Source organism: Battus philenor, unplaced genomic scaffold (assembly GCF_028537555.1).
Source record: "Battus philenor isolate CCGP_79_NKW_IND1 unplaced genomic scaffold, ilBatPhil1.0.hap1 SCAF_5, whole genome shotgun sequence".
NCBI lineage: Eukaryota > Metazoa > Arthropoda > Insecta > Lepidoptera > Papilionidae > Battus > Battus philenor.
The window spans coordinates 697,951-718,315 of NW_027181715.1; the positions used below are offsets into that span (position 1 = coordinate 697,951).

General features: G+C 34.3%; 1 protein-coding gene across 1 annotated transcript in view; it reads left to right on the forward strand.

The window, feature by feature from the left end:
* Positions 1-522: 522 nt before the first annotated feature.
* The window catches only part of LOC137929716 (nose resistant to fluoxetine protein 6-like), a gene marked incomplete at its 5' end in the record, with an annotated part of 42,631 nt that continues 22,788 nt past the window's right edge, over positions 523-20,365 (forward strand). Inside the window, one exon of the mRNA XM_068772783.1 lies at positions 523-1,168. Within this exon, the coding sequence (XP_068628884.1) occupies positions 523-1,168 (646 nt within the window). The remainder of the gene's footprint in view (positions 1,169-20,365) is intronic.

The window sequence follows — 20,365 nt, forward strand, 5'->3', positions numbered from 1 at the left end:
TGTTTTCAATTTCATCTTACGTTCCATTTTATCAAGCATGGTTTAAGTATGCTATTCCGATAAACCTTTAAACTCAGTCATTTGTTATGTAATATGCTCAAAGGTAAACAAACACTTGTTTAAAATTTTCTTAGTAGCTCAAAACTTTGGCTGGAAGTTTCACAATCGCCTCGCAACTTCCGAAAGCTTGTCAAAACAAATCAAACGATCAAGGTCAAAGCGAACGGCGGCCCGAATATGAAACACACGAACACACGCGTTACTTAACACAATGAGAGAACTAGAGCGCACCAGAGCGCCCTACAAGGATGCGGCCCACCTGCGCCACCAGTGAAAGTCCGACCGCTACTTCGTAACTCCGTTATGTCAGAGCGCGCGCCGACGACAGTCCCGCCGACTATGCCGCCGCGAGCGCACCTGTCACTGACGACAAATTAAATTTTAAATAAATATATAAATATAAATTCGAACTCGACCTGTGATTATGTGCGTGTGAATTAAAAAAAAATCTTTTTTTTTTTTTTCAAAATGTATCCATTAGTGATTTTACTTTGTGCCGCAAGCGTACTGAGCGTGGAGTTAAATGTGAGTGGAGGCAAAGAAAATGCCCGAGAAGAAAAGTTAAGGAGCGCGCTGATAGACGCCTTCCAGAACATCAAGCAGGCGTCCGCCAAGGGCGGGATAGACGACGAAGGCTCCCGGAACTCGGACCTCGTCGGCTCCATGTCCCCAAACCCCGGCTACGGCCACAGACCACGGGAAGAAAACTTAGAGGTCTTCGCCGATGATGACGGGCTCACTTTCGCCGAAGCGTTCGGCGACGTTGAACCCGAAAGACGTACTTCGAGCACTGAAAAGTCACACAATGTCCAGCACATCGTGAAAACGACGAAACAAATCGAGAAGACCACGTCGAAGCCGAACAAGGACGTGCTGTCGAAACTCACCGAATCCATCCGCAACACTTTGAACGAATCGAAACAGCAGCTTCGAGACGCCGCGAATCGGACCGATTTCGTCGGAATCGAAAGCATGCTGAAGATAATCGACGCCGAGATACTGGTGGAGCAGTGGCAAGCGCTGCAGAGAACAGTGAATGGCTCCTGCAAAGATGAGATGCAGGAGTACGTGAACGGATTGATGCAGAAACAACTCTGGGCTTTAAAAAGTGAGTTTCATTCTTACAAAATTTATTAATGATACCTTAAATACGGCGATAATTAAAAACTTAATTTTAATTAGAAATGTATGATCGTGTCAAGGTTCATCGTCTTTCTTTATTTCACCTATGACATCACTTTTAAAAAGTAATATCTATTAACAAGTAAGTATAATGATCAGAGACTGGATACGCATATGCATATTTGCTTTAAGATATTTTGCAAGTAAATTTTAGAGGCGGTTTCAACGAGGCATTTACAGATAAACTAATTAAAGCAGTTCGTTTCTTTTCGATGTTGTCCTGCGCATTCTCATTCTGGCCTATTTTCGATTTCAAAGGTTATTCTTTTATAAGTCAACGCTCTAACTTAGGCAAATATTCATCCGAAGACATCAGAAATAAATTTTGCGCCTTTATTACAAATGTAATTCGCATATATCAATTAGATATAAAACATTTCCTCCATCTGTCTGTTGGTAGGAAAGTAAGTTAAATTGACAGTGCATAATGTTCGCGCACGTATGATGACTTAAGTTAATCACCGGACCCCATTAAGTTGCGTAACTTTAAGTTGAAACTTCAACTGGGTCGCGTCTGTTGAATAACCACGCATACCATTTTCTAACTTATTCGTTTCTTTTGCCTTTATGAAATCATTTTAATTTATCGCTATACATGTCATACGAGCTATAAATTTTTTTATTTGTTAAAATTAATGATTAGAAAACCATGTTTACGTTGACCAGTGAAAATAAAGCGTTCGGAAAGTACGGATGCGTCATTTATAAATTTTAAAAAATAATGACAAATAAATATAATGACAAAGAGTCGCTATGCAATTTTAAAAAAAATATTTTTAAAATTAGAACACGATTATCCAAATTTTAACTTGTCACAGGACACTGTTGGGTTTCGTATATCTCCGTCAAAACTGTCAAAAACAAGCAAGAGAGAGAGAGAGAAGGTTTAATCAGATTCTAATCCAATGTTACTCTGATTCCCCTAGACGACATATCGGTATTTTGTAGAGAGAAAAATTAATAAGATTACTATTATTTACTGCATTAACAATTAGCAAGTCATTTATCTAATTTTGGTAAAATTTACAACTTCTAACATGGTATAAATAAAGATTTTTTCTGCTACATTTGTTTCACTACAAAAACGTGTCTATAATTAAAAAGAAGTTATATGTTAATAAATGATCAACACAATATTTAACCTTTTAATTTACTATACAACCATACTAAATTTCAACACAATAGACCTTTCGTGTCGTGAATTATCGATGCTGGAGGACTGTGACGAATGGAAAATGATTTTAAAATTACGTAGTTGGATTAACGAGATTTTTTTTTTACTTTCACTGCTGCTCAAATTTCCGCGGGTAGCGAGACAGGGCTTAGAAGGTTCCTGGCCCGGGAAGCTCTTAGAGCTTTTTTACCTAAAAAGGAAAACCTCTTTTAAGGTAAAGAAGTTCTAAAGCTCCCAGAGGAGCCTTGACTTGAGCCTATACATACTACTATTTCACCGTATTATGAGACCTTAGAACTCTTTCAATTCTAATACAAGGGATTGACGCATTATCAAAAGCATGCAAAGCTGCCATGCACGGCTCCTTAAATTTTTTACAAAATAGAACAACCTGGAAAGAGATGGGAGCAGAAATAGAAGAAGACTACTGGTTAAGCACGCTATATAGCATTATTGGTTGTTGGTGAAAAAGCTTTAAAGATATGAATGTATAGCAGACCTCGTATAGTAGACGAATGGATATCACCATTTTTAATGGTATCTTTTTTTGTGGCCTCACGTGTTTCTTTCTTAATCTAAGACAGGGACATAGTTTACGAAATGTTTTTTTCAGTATTTTATTCTTCATTTTTCTTGTTCCATTCATCACATAATCATGCATTCTCTCTGCTTCCTTCCTTCACAATATCTTTTTTATTACCTACATATTCATTTATTTTTAATTTTTATCTTTACATTTGTTTTTCTCAGTTGTTTAATTTTGTTTTCTTATTACTATATCACAGCTATTTATCACTATTACCCGACCAAAGGTTCTGTTCACAGTTATAACTTTGTTTATGACATCCTCGTAGTATTGTAGGAATCTGTGACGGCTTCCTGTATCAGGTCATTCTCGACCTTCCTGTATATCACCTTTATAGAGAAAGTGGTTTAATATTTCCAAGTATATAAAAATTTCTGGATATATTAAGATATATACTTTATTACTGTCCTCGTATTAAGGAATTACCCGCAATAGTGTTGATTTATTTTAGAAACAGTTGATTTTAGAATAGTATACCATATGTTATTTGACAACAAATGAGCAATGCATTCACAACTTCAAGATTTAACATCTATTTCTAATCACACTGCATAGATTTACGTAATCCATACGTATTATATCTGATCTTAATAATTAGAAAATCTATCGTATTACGTTAGTTATTCGATAATTAATATTTATTTTTTTGTAAAATTTTAGATGACTTTGCTAACGTTATGGCAGAAAGAGTGCAATCATCATCCCTTTGTTATAAATTAATGTAGACAGAAAGTACCATTTTTAAGAGTTTATAGAACAAAAAAAAATAAAAAAAAACATACGCGATACGATTCTAAGTCATAACACGTGTTAAATTATCAGTTGCGAAACTATATGTGCGCCTTTTTAGCGCGTCGAGCGATAATTAGAAAGTTTTGTCTGTTTCCGAACGTGGTCGACAGTCGGTCAACTTATGCAGATGTCGCGAAGTATCCCCGCTAATTACATAACACTGGCTGTAAACAAACGGGTTCGGCAACGGTCGAACTACGAAAGTTTGAATATCGAACGTCGTTTGTTATTTAAATGGCGCGAATTTGTAAACTATGATTGGATACATTTTAGACAGAAGCGAAAGTGAATAGATCTGCGAATAGATTTATTTTCATTTGTGGATCATAATTAATACACTTATTTCATCTAGTAATAACTATTGATCTTCGATAAATCATCATCGTCATCATCATTTAAGCCCGTAGACTCCTAAAACAAGACATAGCACTGCCCGCATTCAGCGGCTTCCCGCAACTCTAAGTATGTCGTTGGTTCACTTCGTGGTGGGCCTACGTCGATAAATAGATATTCAATATTTGGTGATACCTTGAAGTCAGAACATAGACATGCCTTATTTCTATTTCTATTTCTTATATTTAAAATATTATATTATTCTATCCAAGAATACTATACTGATGTAGCGTTGAATTAAATGTTGATGCTCAATCAGGAAAGTGATTATTGTCGCACAACTTTATAAAACTATAATTATAAGCGGCAACTGTTGAGTTTCTGTCGGCTCTTCTCAGTAGAACTGCCTTCCGAACCCGTGGTAGCCTTCTGTAGGGACAATAATTCCGATATTTTATGTTTATTAACGATTTGACTTGAATAAATGGCGTTTTGAGTTTGATTTCTAACTGTGATTACTAGCTTCTAATGGTGGAAGTCAATAATTAAGCCATATTCTAACCAATACAACCAAGAACAGGAATAAAAACAAATATAAAAATAGCGATCACCTGTCAAATAAATCAATTAAAGTTTTAGGAATTATTTAAAAAAAATTCGAATTGCCCAAGGCGTATCCATATTAACACATACATTTGACATCTTTCTCGTAAATCCTTCCGCCTATTCAGATCACTGGTAATGACGTAGGTGACATTTCTCACACTATCTAGCTCATATTGGCACAGTTAATAATGTTGAACCTATTTTATTTGCACGAGTATAATCTGTGCTATTTATCTGAAAAAATGTCAACAACGTAATCGTATGAATGTGTAATGTATGGCCCTAATGCTGTTAATTAATGTATGTTACACCGTGCCTAAAACTCCATAGTTAAAAAAAATAATAACGTAATAATAATATAGTAATGAAAAACGTAATTCAAATTCATATTACTACATATTAAAAGTAATTATTGTTCCCTACAGACGCTGTACTGACAGAACTTATTGGCTTAAAAGAAAAAAAATGTAAACATTTTTCAGAGTTCAAAATTTTTATACAGGTTGATTGGAAATATGATAAATGACCTCTTTAAAGCAAGTGTAACCACCTGTATAACACAGTTCGTCACTCCTGCGCATCGAATGTTGTATTGCGGAACATATCAGCCCATTTGCACAGTCTAATGCGCCCTACGTTTGCGTATTCAGGAAGCTCTTGTTGATGACACATAATCTGCGCATCATTTTAGATCTGCGTATCGGAATATATAAAATTTCTTAACCCTTATTTCTACTAACGCTATTTTATATTTATTATAATGGAGTATAAAAATCTTTTAATTTTTGAATAATGCAATTTTCGGAAATTATGTGAAACGTTTTTATTTTTTGACCAGTTGTAACCGAGTGGATCAGGACTGAGACTTGCGAACGTAGGTCGCGAACTCGATTCCCAGGACGCAATCTTATATAATTCACGCTTTGTGCATTAATTATATGGGATTGCTACTGCTCATAAACAAGTTTCCAGATGATGGGCAGCAGCGTCCTCTGCATACCATAATACCACACTGCGATCACCAGGCCTGCCAGGCCTGGAGATTTCCGTATATCTCCTAAAGATATCTTTGGGAAGCCCTGTGCCTTGCGGTGATGGTCTATGAGCTGAAGCGACATATATGAAATATATGTTAATATGTACATGCTTGGAGCAACTGGAATATCAAAATAGAATTCCGGACTTATGAAGTCAGGGTGGTCGTGGTAACTTCCTGGCCAGTTCTAGTGCATCTACTACTCTGGCTATCTGTCGCCAAGTACCTCGATGTTTGGCGGAGTGAGAGCCTTCACTCAATAAAGGATATACATACACTTTTTCTATGAGCACAGCTATATTGAATCTAAATCCTCATTCATTTCAGGGCATAAGGTAGTATTTAACTCTGATCCATTATAAACACTTAGAAGAAAGATCTATTGATTAATAAAACAATAGCACGCCTCCTTGCATCTGTTAAATCACCTTAATAAAATATAGAGATAATTTCAAATTTATCTATCTTACATAAAAGCACATGCTTCATAAAATAATACATTAATTTTTTTAAAGTTATGTTAATATTTAAATTCATACGTTCACACGTTCAAAGCAGTAATGTCTTTTCTATTTACATTCCTGTAGTAACTGACAATCGTGGTATTCCTAAAGAAATACTATATGTACATATATTAATCTTTATACTACACCAATCTAAATTAAAGTAATAAATAAAAAATAAATTATAAATGAATGTAAATGTAAGACAAAAGCAAACAAAGAAATAAAATTAAAGCAAAACAGAACAATATGTAAAGTTGTAGCATTCTGGTGGGAAGGCGACGAAAGTGAGGTGATGAATGAAAGGATTAAGAAAAATGAAATAATTTGTGAAGAATAAAATATGAGAACGCGAGAAATGCGATGAAAAAATAATTATAATGTAAAAATGGCTTCTGTGTATCCAAACGAGGAAGTACGAGAGGCCCCAAACACAGGGGATATTTTACAAAATGTTTTCGTCCGTTAATCGCGTCACAAATGAGAAATTGTTTTAGGCCTTATACAGCACTTAACGTGCTCAATATTAAATAGCTTCAAATACCAGGCTGGGGCGTTAAGTTCAGAGTGGAGACTACGGGTGAGCGAAGAGCAGGACGCCTACCACAAGGTAGATAAGATGATCTTGTTGAATTTGTTGGACTTTGAATTCAGGCCGTTTCGAACCAGTCTTTTTTAGAAATCTATAAGGAAGGCACTATGTCTGGCAGTGGATATCCTATGGCTGAAATGGTGATGAACGGATATGATGCTTATAAATGACGCATCGTCGTATCGTCTTTAGTCTTCTTGAACAAATTATCTATGTTCTTATTTTAGTATCTACTGAAAAGTTCATGGACCCTTCGGTTCCGTGAACTCAGTTCCGACGAAGGTGTAAAAGCTTCGGAGCTAAGAGCAACAACTTCCACAGAAACAGTAGTAGTAGCATCTACTGAAGAGTTCGCGGGCCCTTTGGTTCCGTGAAGTCAGTTCCGACGAAACTGTAAAAGCTTCCGAGGTAAGAGCAACAACTTCCACAGAGACAGTAGTAGTAGCATCTACTAAAAAGTTCACGGACCCTTTGGTTCCATGAACTCAGTTCCGACGAAGCTGTAAAAGCTTCCGAGGTAAGAGCAGCAACTTCCACAAAAACAGTAGTAGTAGCATCTACTTAAATCGATGTGCGATACGTACTGCGTAATACTGTGCAAACATTTCCTAATATTCCTCGCAGCGCGCCGGTGTTAGAAGTCAACAGCCATATAATTACATCACCACGACCTTCAGCCCGAATTTCTACTAACACTATTTCCCAATGTCCATCTTCGTCCGCGAACGAAGTGATTATGTAACCTCGCGTTGCGAACGCTTAGCTATCTAGACCATGATATCTGATTGAATAAGCCTGTTTACTGCGCATTCGTGTTTTCTCTCTAAAATTTATATCGAAGCGAAAACATTTTTTTATCTCTACCGTGGTAGAGATTGCAACAAAACATCGCTCAAGCCAAGCTACAGCACCACAATCATTAATTGCTTTTGTAATATAGTAAATACCAGAAGCCAAGCGTCACGAAATTTTATTCTACCTTCGTGACATTTCGAGTTACTAAAACCTTTTAATAAATATATAACAAGAGCCGAGGTTGCCCAGCAACAGAGGACTGAGACTTCCGATTGTAGAGACTCACGGAAATCTGCAAATAAAAAAGTTAAAAACTATCACGGAAGACGAACTTTAGAACTTTACACGCGTCATACTTAATGATACATCCGAAGAGTTTTTATTAAAAATAAATAACTTCTACAAAGTAATATACAAATATTTATTTATTCATATGCAACTATTTATATTTTAATAGTTATATTAAATATAGACTGTAAAAGTAACTTAGCTTACTGTGAAACTGTAGTAATTACGTCTAATTTATTTACTTTATAATGAAAGTGAAGATTTACGTGAATATGAGCACAAAAACAAACAAATAGTTAAAATGGTACAATATTTAAAAACATTGTATTTTTTGTGAAACGAAATTAAAAAAAAAAAACATGGCGCGGTTCGAGTTCCGGAATACAATCTTATGTAATCAATTTGTGTGTTAATTATAAAGGATTAACATTGCTTGCAAACAAGTTTCCGAAGTATGGGCAGCAGCGCCCTCTGTGTACCAAAATACCACACTGCAGTCCCCAACCCGTCTGTCAAGTGGTACGACTATGGTATATCAGGAGATTTATACCTAGCAAAGAGTTTCTATAGGCTGAAAAAACGAAAACCCTTTAATAATACTGCGAGTTAATATATCCGTGAAATCTGATAATCTACATTTCTTCTTATTTTGGCGTTTGTCCGTTTAATAACGGCCCTTCTTTATTATTCTCCTCTCTACTTCACGTTGCTCTATTCAAGACTTCGTTTAATAGACTGCAACTTACTATGTCTTCGTTTTTCGATACTCGCCTACTTACGTCTAGCTTTTTTTTGATTGCTGAAAATGTCTAATTTAAATATCGATTATATACATAGATTTGCTTTGGTGGCCCACATCTGTATTATTGTAGTCGATTTTCTCAGAGAAAAAAATGTTGGGCATTGGTAGATAGGAGTATATGGACTGAGACTTAAAATCTTAATCATTGCCATTGTTCGTAAACGGTAAATTAAAACTTCCCTGAGTCAGCAGGTGGATAAGATTACTATTAAATCTTGTGTTCCAATAGTAGAAATATTATGAATTATTGTAAGCAGGCTTTTTAAAATTGGTCACGAAATATATTAGAATCTATTGTAATATTTACGGATCGAGTTCTATCATCTGCAATTGTAATACAACTAGAGAAAGATCTCTTTAATGTCCGAGCCATTACTTCCTTGTGTTCGTTGATAACTTACTTATCTAAGACGTTCCCTTTCATTTCCTGATACCCGTTGTATTATTCATTTCCTACATAAGCTTCAATTTAAAGTATATTTATATCACACACTCGCATTATATCATTCTCGTTAAAAATAATTTATAATTAAATAATAATTAAATGAATTATTTTAAATAATATTATTCATGTACAATATTTACAATTAACCATTTTTTATGGTAATAATAAAACAAAATGTCAGTTTTTGACACTTATGTTCTCGTGCGAGTATCCGAATTGTGTAAAACACATTTGACAGCGCGCGCTTTTAGAGAACCACGAGTGAGTCGTATTTCGATTATTAACAGATAATAATTTTATTCAAAACGAACGACTGTTGAAGTAACGCGAGAAAAGCCGCAACAATACTGAAATATAAAAGAGAAAGCGCTAAAAGAACCCACAATAACGCATATTGCGAAGTATCGGTTACCGTTCTGTCTTGTGGCAACAGATAATTAATATATTCACATACATATTGAGGTTATATAACGTAACGTTCGTCTGGTATCCATTTATTAGGTAAAATATTAAAACAATATTTAAAATTAAAACTACACCGAAGTTTATTTATTAGTGAATATATTTTCTGGTTTGTTGTCCGGAAAGTGGACATTTTAAATGGTAAATTCTATCAGTATATAATTTAGTATCCGGTGACATCTATGGTTGATTAAGTTTATAGTTACCAAGCAGCAATTATAGCAAATTTCAAATTATTTCAATTTGACGTAGCCTGTGTCACTGCAAAAAAAAATATAAACAAGTAAATATATATTTCATGTTCATTGATTTAATGAGTTCATAATAAACAAGAATTGCTTACAAAAATAAAAATTTTATTTCGTACAGTTAGTTTTGCAAATTATATTTTAATAGTAATACTTTATTGGAAATATTTTTGATTTGATTGCATTCGGACACGCCTTTTTTTATTTATATTTATTATATGATGAGAATCAAAGACCGCGAATTCATCACTAGACACACATTTTTACATAAAGCGCCTTTTCACTATTATAAATGATAATAATAAAAGTCCTTATTTATCTGTCAACTCAAGGCGCCGATTAAAGACTTCTTGATGGCTTAAAATTCTCTATCAATAATATAAATATATAATACATAAATGTGATTATGAATAACGGTTACTTTAATAATTTCGTGCCTCCGGAATTTTATATTTAAAATTCGTCGTTTCGGAGATATGTCCATATTAATGTATACGTTTGACATCAAATCATCTTCAAATCACTTGTAATTTAAAATCAATGTTTTGTTGTAACACAATGGTCGTTTACCGATACGTCCACGTGGCTGTAAGGTCGAGGCCAAAGTGTTGTATGTAGCAACGTATATTTACTTTCATAAGTTAAAAGTTCATTCAAAACACGTACATAACCCCAATACATGGCTGATGAAAGTTGAGAGTAAATTTTACAAGGATAAGACGTAAGTTCGTCGCACAGAATAACAATTTCACAAGAGAAAAAGAAACAATTAAGATTTCGACTACTAAGTCGAAGCACCGTTATATTTCTATGTTTTAAAATAGCCAAGAATACTAAAATACAGACAGATATCACGCTAGATATCATAAATTGTACCACAAATGGTCAATCTAATAGTTACAGAAACGTCTCTGGTAAGATTCTCGACATACACATACTACGTAAATATTAACAATTAGACGTCATCATCACCATTTACAAACGGTGTAGTGAAACGTGATGAAGAATTCGGTACATCTTAGAACAAAAATCCAAAGATTTTTAACTATTTTTTTACAATTATTAAAATTATGAATCTGGCTATTCAGCAAACTCAAAAGGCCAATACTAGGACGCCGTTTTGATATGATTGAGGATATAAAAAACATAATTGAAGAAAGTGAAGGCTATAGGTTAAGATGACTGAAAAAGCGTTGACAGAATCATTGCGCATTTTATCGGACGAAGATTACTTTAAAGATTATGAATTAGATTTTGAAGAATAAATAAAGAATTTACATTTTATTAACGAATTCACCTTACTTTATTGATCGCAGTGTTATATGATTTACTAAATAAAACACATGCTATACCCGTGTACTCATGTTTCAAGTTCTCTTCTTGTTTATTCTATCTATACTCTCACGTGTCGTTCCGCAAATAATTCGATCAAACACAATGAAGATGGAATGTACAGGAAATATGCCGTCCACGTACGGTTCGCAAATAAAGCACGCCGTACTTAACGCGGTTTATTTTTTCAATCAATCGAAGGATCGTGAGATTTACAAATACGCTTTGTTGTTTCTTTTTAAAATATTTGTATTGACTGTGAAGAAACAGTGATAGCCCAGCGGCAGAGGTATGAGACTTGCGATCAAAGGTCGCGGGGTCAATTTCCGGGATCTTACAAAATCACATTTTGAGCATTAATTATATATGTTGTGTGTTCTTTGCGATCGCCAACCAGCCTGCTAAGCGTGGCGATTATGATATATCCCCTCATAAAAATATATTCCTTGTTAAAGCACTCGGAAGACATTAGATGGTCGCTTCTAATCGGTTCAATTGGAAATCTCTGGTGAAGGCCCAAGTACAGCTGTGGACGTCTTACGTCTCAAATGATGACATTGATTCTTCCTTCCGAGTTCTTCTTCCTTCTAATCACTTCATCTATATCATCATAGAATAATTTATATTCACACCTCAATCTCTGTGATACAAGACTTCGAGGCTAGCACAAAAATCAACCATAATGATAAATTTTAAACAATATAAATTGTTTGAATCGAAAAAGACTCGCAAGTATACAACTAAATGATGAAAGAGTACATAAATTTGTTATGTTTTTGATGATTTTTATATATATAATGCTATTAAAAAAATTGAAACTGCTCACGCTAATATTTCTAAAGACGCGTTCAAGTTAATTTGACGGAATTTAAAACACACAATTGTGATACAATTAACTACATAGTTAAAAATTTTATGAAGATAATATGAATTTTTTGATGTTTATTAAAATTAAAGATGGCGGACGGTATGGAATGTAAACATAATAAAAATGGCGGACAGCCATATCCTCAATGATTGTTTAATAATTTTATATTATTCCAAACAAATACTCATCGGCGTGTTTTAATTCAAAACAAATGAATAATTTTATTGAGTGCATTGTAATCATTACGCGAAATGTTTACTGTAAAAACAAATTGAATAATTACGACTTTTCATAAATACTTTCTTCGACATTAATGAAAAATATTATTTACAATTCGCATGCCAAATTCCGCTTTGCGTTTATTCATTATTATCTACATAGCGTCATTTAAACTGACCATTTTAACATCATGAGAAAAATGCCAGAATAGCCCAATTTCATAGAAACTAGAATTAGATTTTACTCCCCTATAAGGCTTCCTTCAACTTCCTCAGGATGAGGAAGTGGTCGAACAAACTGTAATTTTGAAAACTGGACATTGTTAGTCGTTAAAAATAAACAAAGCACCAATGGTTAAAAAAATAATCATAATAATTAGTTGACTTTAACTTAGTTTTAAATATTTTACTAGATTTAGTTTTTTTTTAGATTTAGTAAACTTGCAAAAACGAGAGCAAATAAAAAAAATTGGAAAGGCATGGGTCGCTAATTTCTATGGAATATAGATCCCCATAATAGAAAAAAACTACGAATTTTCCAAACACGATCTAATTTAAGAAGCGCCCACGACAAAAACGCGTTTTTTATAACCAAAATCCTTTATACAGTAGTCATAATCTAAAAAAATGCTTAGTTAATAAATTCTTATAATACTTTCACGAAGTATTTAGCTAGTAAACGTGTAATAAACGTTAAAGGCCTAGGTTGGGGCCGTGTATCATACCAACCTTGCGACATCGCGTACGCAACTTCACCGGTCGCGCAGGATGTTGGTTAACATGGCGCATTTCACTCGCCATTTCTGTACACTGTTTCACTATAAACATTTCACAAGCAGCTCGTTTAGCTCGTGTTGTGTGTAATCGACAGTAACAGGACAAGTATGATGGATAAGATGATATCATTTTAACGCAGTCGGTCGAAACGAATGCAGAGTCGTGCTTGAATCTCAAAATGCTCAAAAAACATGAAGAGTGTTTATTTAATAATATTTCTTCATAAGTTGACATTACTTCTTAAAAGCGCCTTTCCTACTTAATTAATAAAATACATATGTATATAAGCAACTATACTATAATCATTGTTATTTTTAATGTCAAGACCAACAGCGAATTGATGGATGTCACACATCTATCTGATTTTTAGTCTTAAAACATCCTAGGACATAAAAGAGTGAAATTAACCGAATAAAGAAATCGATTTATACCGGATTTTTCACGATGTTTACCTTTACAATTTGTTTGTGTTAATATTTTAAATAAAATGTACCGCACCAAGAATCAAACCTAGGATCTATGATAGAATGCTATGGTCCTTAACCACTAGGGTACTAATTTAAATATTTCTGTAATTTTTGCTTTGGAGCACTTTAATAAATTTGTATAAATTATAACCTTTAAATTTTAAAAGGTTGTATACCCCTTTTTAATTTATTTATTTACTTTATTGGGGGTAAACAGTAACAAAGCGCAGTAAGAAAGTACAAACTTAGAAACATTAAATACGTTATAATTGTTAACTTATAACTATGTCACTTAGAACATTTAATGAATCAAAGTCAACCAATAACAAAACAAAGAAAAACATTAGCGAACAGGGATCAAAGATCCAGCACATTCTGCAGAACAGACAGTAATAATTACGAGTCACAGCAAGCCGACACGTTCTAATAAGGTTTAAATTGTATTGTGGATATTCAATAATTTCGAAATAAATTGTCTTTTTAAAAGATACGAGAGAGCACGAGAATATATCAATATCACTAATATATGAATTGTGGAGGTCACACATCCTGCATAAGGGTGCACGTTTACCGATATTTGTCTTGGCAGTTGGTAAAAAGAAGAGAGATCTAGAACGCGTTCTAGCTGCAGGAATTCGAAAATTTACCTCGGACAACAGTTCCGGGCAGTTAACACTACTTGACACTACTACCTAAATAGTCTATAAACTTCTTTAAGCTAGCGAAGCTCGAAGGCTCCTTGGCGAGCCTCGGTTCGGTTCACTACTTACTGTAATTAAACCGGATTTGGACGCCGCCGAGCTCTTAGATAGTTTAGGCTGTCGCTCCATGAAGTGTCTAGGTTCAAGGGCCCCCACGGTAGGACCTCAACTTGGGTTGTCTGGTCAATAATGCTATTTTAGTATTCCGACCTAAGGGCGCCCGAGAACGACGAATATCGATTTAATTCGTTTCTATTACTTAGCTAACATTACTAACACTTCTAAAAGTGTAAGCGTTGAGAAAAGAAGTGACAGAAGAACCTCCAGAAACACTTCTATCAAGAATGATCGTTGGCCACCCCGCTTGCTTTGGTACACTAATTTTATTTCTAGCTACCCTTTACGCTAATTCACTGTATTGTATTGTTCACATACTATTTACACTATACAAAGAAAGACCGAAGGTTGTGTTTAAGTCATTACATCAAATCCTACTCGAACTTGACATTTTCTCGGAGGCTACCTAATTAACTCGCATATAATTACTGCTCCCGATGAAGCCTGCAAACTGTCATGGTTACCACTTGTTTGTTTTCCTCCACTCTTCGATGTAAGATTTATTTAATTTGATCTCAATATGCTGAAGGTAACAAGAACATACAAAATGGTTTTAGTAACATCAAAAATAATATAGATTCAAAATCATAAAAAGAGTTCCGTTAAAAATTCCATTTTTGAATAAATGAATTTTATCTTTACCTTCAGAAATATTTTTCTTGAACAAAAACAATGTCAGAAAAACCTTTTCGCTTTTCTTTATACGAGTTCAAAATATTTTTGTTATTGCCTATTTAAATTTTATTGTAATAAATGTATGAAATTTTTTTCGAACACTTTTTTCCAATTTTAATGTACAAAATTACATTTGAGAATCAAAGGCTTTCTTTAGAAAATTGCGAAGAGTAATTTTAACATACCTTTCTTAATCTAAGATTCGGTCATGACTATAAATGTATGTCTATGTATTCTTACTTTGTATAACCTTAGGAGCTTCTTATTGCAAATGCGCCGTACATTCACCTCATTAAACCTTTTACACTAATTTCCTATCAACCTGTATATAGCAATCACTCGGAAATATGTTACATTGAACAGTGCAGCTCAGCGGTTAGGACTGAGATTTGCAATCGTAAGTTGCGAGTTTGGTTCTCGGAATACAATTACATAATTCACACTTTGTCAATTAATTACATAGGATTGCCACTGTTAACAAATAAGTTTCCAGAGGATGGACAGCAGCGTTCTCTGCGTATCATAATATCAGACTGCGATCGCCAACCCCTCTGCAAAACGTGGGGATTATGGTATACCCTCATAGACATCTCTCCGAGAGGGCTATACTCTGATTTGATCGTCTATGGGCTCAAACGAAGATATTACATTAATTTATTTTTTCTTTTGAAATTCGACTATCCAATACCTTCTTGCAGTAACTCCTTGCAATATTTAATTTTAATATACAGTAATACGAATTTAGAAAACGCTTTTTCTTACTGTATTATTATTACGTTATCAATAACATTTAATTATTTATAAAATTTCTCAAGTGATTATTTTTTGCAAATAAACATTGACATTGATTTTTACTACTCAACTCTCTGACGTTATTTCTGCCTTTTAATCACATGTGTTACTATTGCAAATAGTTTTAACAAAATATAAACGTGTGCATAGTTCAAGCTGTCTACTCTATCTTCACGCCTATCTCCAGTAATGGGGTAGTCAACAGCGAAGTAGACAAGGATGCGTGACGATGTTTCAATGAACTAGAAAGCGAAGGCAAGCGTCACAAGGTTTACCCTATTGTTTTTCCGTAGATCTTATTTATGGAAATGTAATTATCAATGACTAACTCCCATAGCAACTTTGGATTGCATCATCAAACTTTGAAGGTAGTAAAACTAAACAGAATGATTAGGTATAAAAACTTTAAAGGATTTAATGTTTACCTTATTTACTGTTAACGTATGGTACATCCTATCCAAAATCGTTTTCGAAAAAGCGTTTTCTAAATTCGAATCACCACAGATTATAATTAACTGCTGTTTATTATCAGAATCTGTAGATTTTGTATTGCCAGAGTGTTTCGGAGTGATCACTTTATATAGGGTGATTGGATATAGGTGAGAAAGCGTAAAAGCTGCTAAATATACTATACATTCATTCTTTTAAAGATTCTACGTCTATTACCTTGTAATCCGACAAAACATCTGCCTACATCCAGCGACTTCACTAAATCTCGACTATATCGTCGTTCCACTTAGTGGACGATGTATTATATGAGTTAGTAAGAATTCTGACTTTTCTCGAAGAAGGTCAAGCCGAAGTTCAGCTTGGTTTTCTCCTGATCGGGTGGAATATATAGAAGAGGACTCTCTTGATCTTGGTTATTATTAAAAGGTATGAAAGCGCCTTCAGTGATTTGCATCCCAAATCAGGTAAAGCTATAAATGCCAACAAAAAACCAGATATAAATCTTAACGGGACTAATGGCTTGTGCAATATCAAAAGGCAACAAAAGCGAGCGTCGTTTTACAGTGAAAATGTAAATAAATTTGAAATACAAATCTTTTGTAGAACAATTTTATATCCGTATTACGACATTATCTCTTTAATAATCAGTCTATCACAGTCACGAAAGTGTATCACAAAAAAATACTAAATTAAATTAAAAAAAAATCACTTTTTAATGCAAAAGCAATAAAGCAAGAAAGTTTGTTAACCGGGCCAACGAAAGGGACGGCTTAATTGCCATTGTTGCGGGCAAGAAAGAGACGGCAGCCGTTGCGTAAGTCAACCGGTTCGAATCCCGCGAGCGTTAAGCAAAAGAAGGAAATATTCATTTGTATTGCGAAACGAATTCTGTACGCAAACAGATCCATTAGCAGATCAAATACACAGCGACGTTACCGTATTGTTCAAACTTCGAACAATGTTAGATGCCTAAGATCGGAATACCCTGGTGAATATTTCAAACTGTTTTTTTACATTAATTCCGATGTTTTCAATCATAGGAACATAAACCAGACCAGCAATAAAAAAACTTTAGCGAATCGTCCTTTACAATATTTTTTTTTATTTTATTTATCGACACTGGAAACGTGGAAAAAGAAAATAATTTTTAAAATTTTGCATATTTTAGCGTTTACGTTTAGCATGTTTTGACATACCGTTCGTTATCTATTGAATAGAAATTTAAAAAGAAATTTTTTAGCCATCGTCCACTTCTAACGGCGTTAAATGGACGCTAATAAGCATTTTAAAATATGACAATATATTATAAACTTTACAATATTGCAATAAAGTTGCAATTCGTATATTATTGCAGACAGGGTAGCAGAAAAGCCCCATATAGCTTTCACACTAGAGTAGAAATAACTTGTACAGTACGTTGACTGCGTAAAGGTGAGAGAACCTAGCTACTGTTTCAAATCCGTCTTATAGCCAGAGATATTTTTAATGAAATTATAGAGACAGCTTCAATGAGTTGAGTAGAAACTATAAAACTGGATTCGTTCAACAGGCCAGGTTGAGATTCGGCTCTCACAGGCGCTCTTGTCAAAATGCTGAGGGTATCATCAAAGAGTGATAACTCGACCCGAGGTCACCTCCTAGGGCACCTCCTAATCTGGTAAAAGAGTATGTAGCGCCCTGAGCCCTGGCTTCCCCGGAAGTCCACGCTACGATAAAATAGGTCTTGGACTAGCCGCTTTCTGCACTTCAAACCCACGGAATCTGGAAATGCCTTTTGGGCAGCAGTGGGAGTCCGATCAAAAAATTGTCCAAGTGCCTTCCATGCTAATAATCCAGGAATTTAAAAAAACAAGAGGCACATGTTTAACTTGAGGTTTCAATAACTATCGTTAAACAAGTATTGTACAAAATGGTATTATGCATAACATAAATACAACCTGAAATAAGAATAATTCAATCATGTTCATATCTACTGTGTGACAGGTTGCGTTATCCTGATGAAGTATATCATTGGTAAATCGTAAAAAAAGCTACCAATTTTTGAGATAGAAGCTGTGTTCTTTCTCTTTCCGTGTCTAAATGTAAATGACGTTGTTTCAGCAGAAATGTTTTACGGTCAACATATGTACTGTGCTTGAAAAAAAACGACCACATTTCTGCTCCTAGCTATTTCTGACAGGCGCAATATACAAGTATTGTAATTGACAAAGGCACACAATAAATATTAGAAAAAAAAACAAGGATTAATAATAAAAACTTTTTTGTAATTTTTTTTTATATTTTGTCAAACCTGCACTTGTGAAAATCGCCACAATGTTCTTCCTACTTATGGTTACACTATATGGTGGGAACTTTTTCCCACACACGGAGTTACATTATCGCCGTCTTAAATAATAAAATGACCTCTCCAGTTAAAGTTGTGCCGAAACCCACGCGGGAGCTCTAGCATGGACTATATTACTTGTTACAAAGCATTGGCAGGCTAGCAAGCTGTTAAGTAGATCCTGAATGAGGTTCCTAAGCTGTTTAAGGCGCACTGTATCACTCAAGCACGTTTAGTATTTTAATTTGAAGCTAAGTTACTATTCTCGGATAAGAAATAAACCTTAGACCGTTTGTAATAATCAATGAAAATCTAATAATTAACTTGAATATTAACTTTGTAAGTTAGTAATGAAAGATCTGTCATGACTTTCTCTTTGTTACCTTCACACATTTAACTAATAGTTGTGTGGGTAGGGTCAAGGGCTGATTGGTGATCGGCGTTTTCTCTTCTTACTTAAACGTCATAGCAACTTGCCCTATGATTGTTTAGTTGCTTAATAAATTACCACTCGGGAAACTAAAAGATACCCAAATCATGTTACCAGGCCTTGAATTTTCAAATGTTACCCAAAAAAAACATTAATATTTGTTATAAATTTAAAGTAAAATTATAATAACACAGAGAAACATTTTTTGTATATTTTAAATTAATATTTTCTTATTTAATTTACTTTCCCCTAGCCACCTAGGTTTCGTTACATGATGTTACTATGGAGGAGTGAAGTCTTCAGACTTAGCCAACGGATTGACAAGTTGAAGTAGCAGTAGGCAGTCTATATGGCACACGGAATCGAAGACCGTTGAGTATATGACGTCCACAGGTGGACAGACCTTATTAAGGTCATCGGAAGAGGCACTTGGCTGCATCTAGCCGGTCTTATTAGAAATGTATAGGCATGGCTTACAACCAAACAGCAAATATTCTTAGAGTATTTTTAAATTAATATAAAAGACGTCAACCTGAAAATATTATAGAAATGTTACACTAAATCGTCATTATTTCAGCCCTCAGGCCTCTCTCAAAGATATCTATGGGAAGAATATACTAAAGGGTCGCTCGGAATGTAATTTCGTTTTTGTTTAACAGCTAACTTATACTATGTTTATAAATAGCTATGTTTTGTCAGCTCATATAGCAAGGTTTGTGTGTGAATAAGTTCAATTGATTTTACGCAGTAGTTTTTGGTCGGTGCTCTTTTAAATATGGAGAGCGATAAGCAGCATTTTTGTCATATTTTACTATAGAAAAGGTAAAAATGCTGTTCAAGCCAATTGCCACGTATGGCAGGCGGGTTCACGATCGCAGTGTGGTATTATAATAAGTAGAGGATGCCGCTGTCCATCCTCTGAGAACTTATTTGTGAACAGTAGTAATCCTATGTGATGGATGTACAAAGTGTGAATTATATAAGATTGTATCCAGCTAATCGAATCCGCGGCGTAGGATCGCAAGTGTCAGAACTCTACCGCTTGGCTACCACTGCTCTTCTTGCTTAGTGGTTAAATATAAAGTTATAATTATATTATAACAAAGCCTTATTTAAATAGAGCTATTAATAATTAAACGAATATATCAAAACTTAATAAAAATTATTTCTCACCGCTCATTTAATTTCTATTATCTGTTAATGATGTAAAAAAACATGCTTTTAAAAGTTACTTTGGCTTCCAAATTATTAAAAATATTCAATCACCTAACACATCGAAAGTAATGAATCCTAACTATATAGATAATTAAA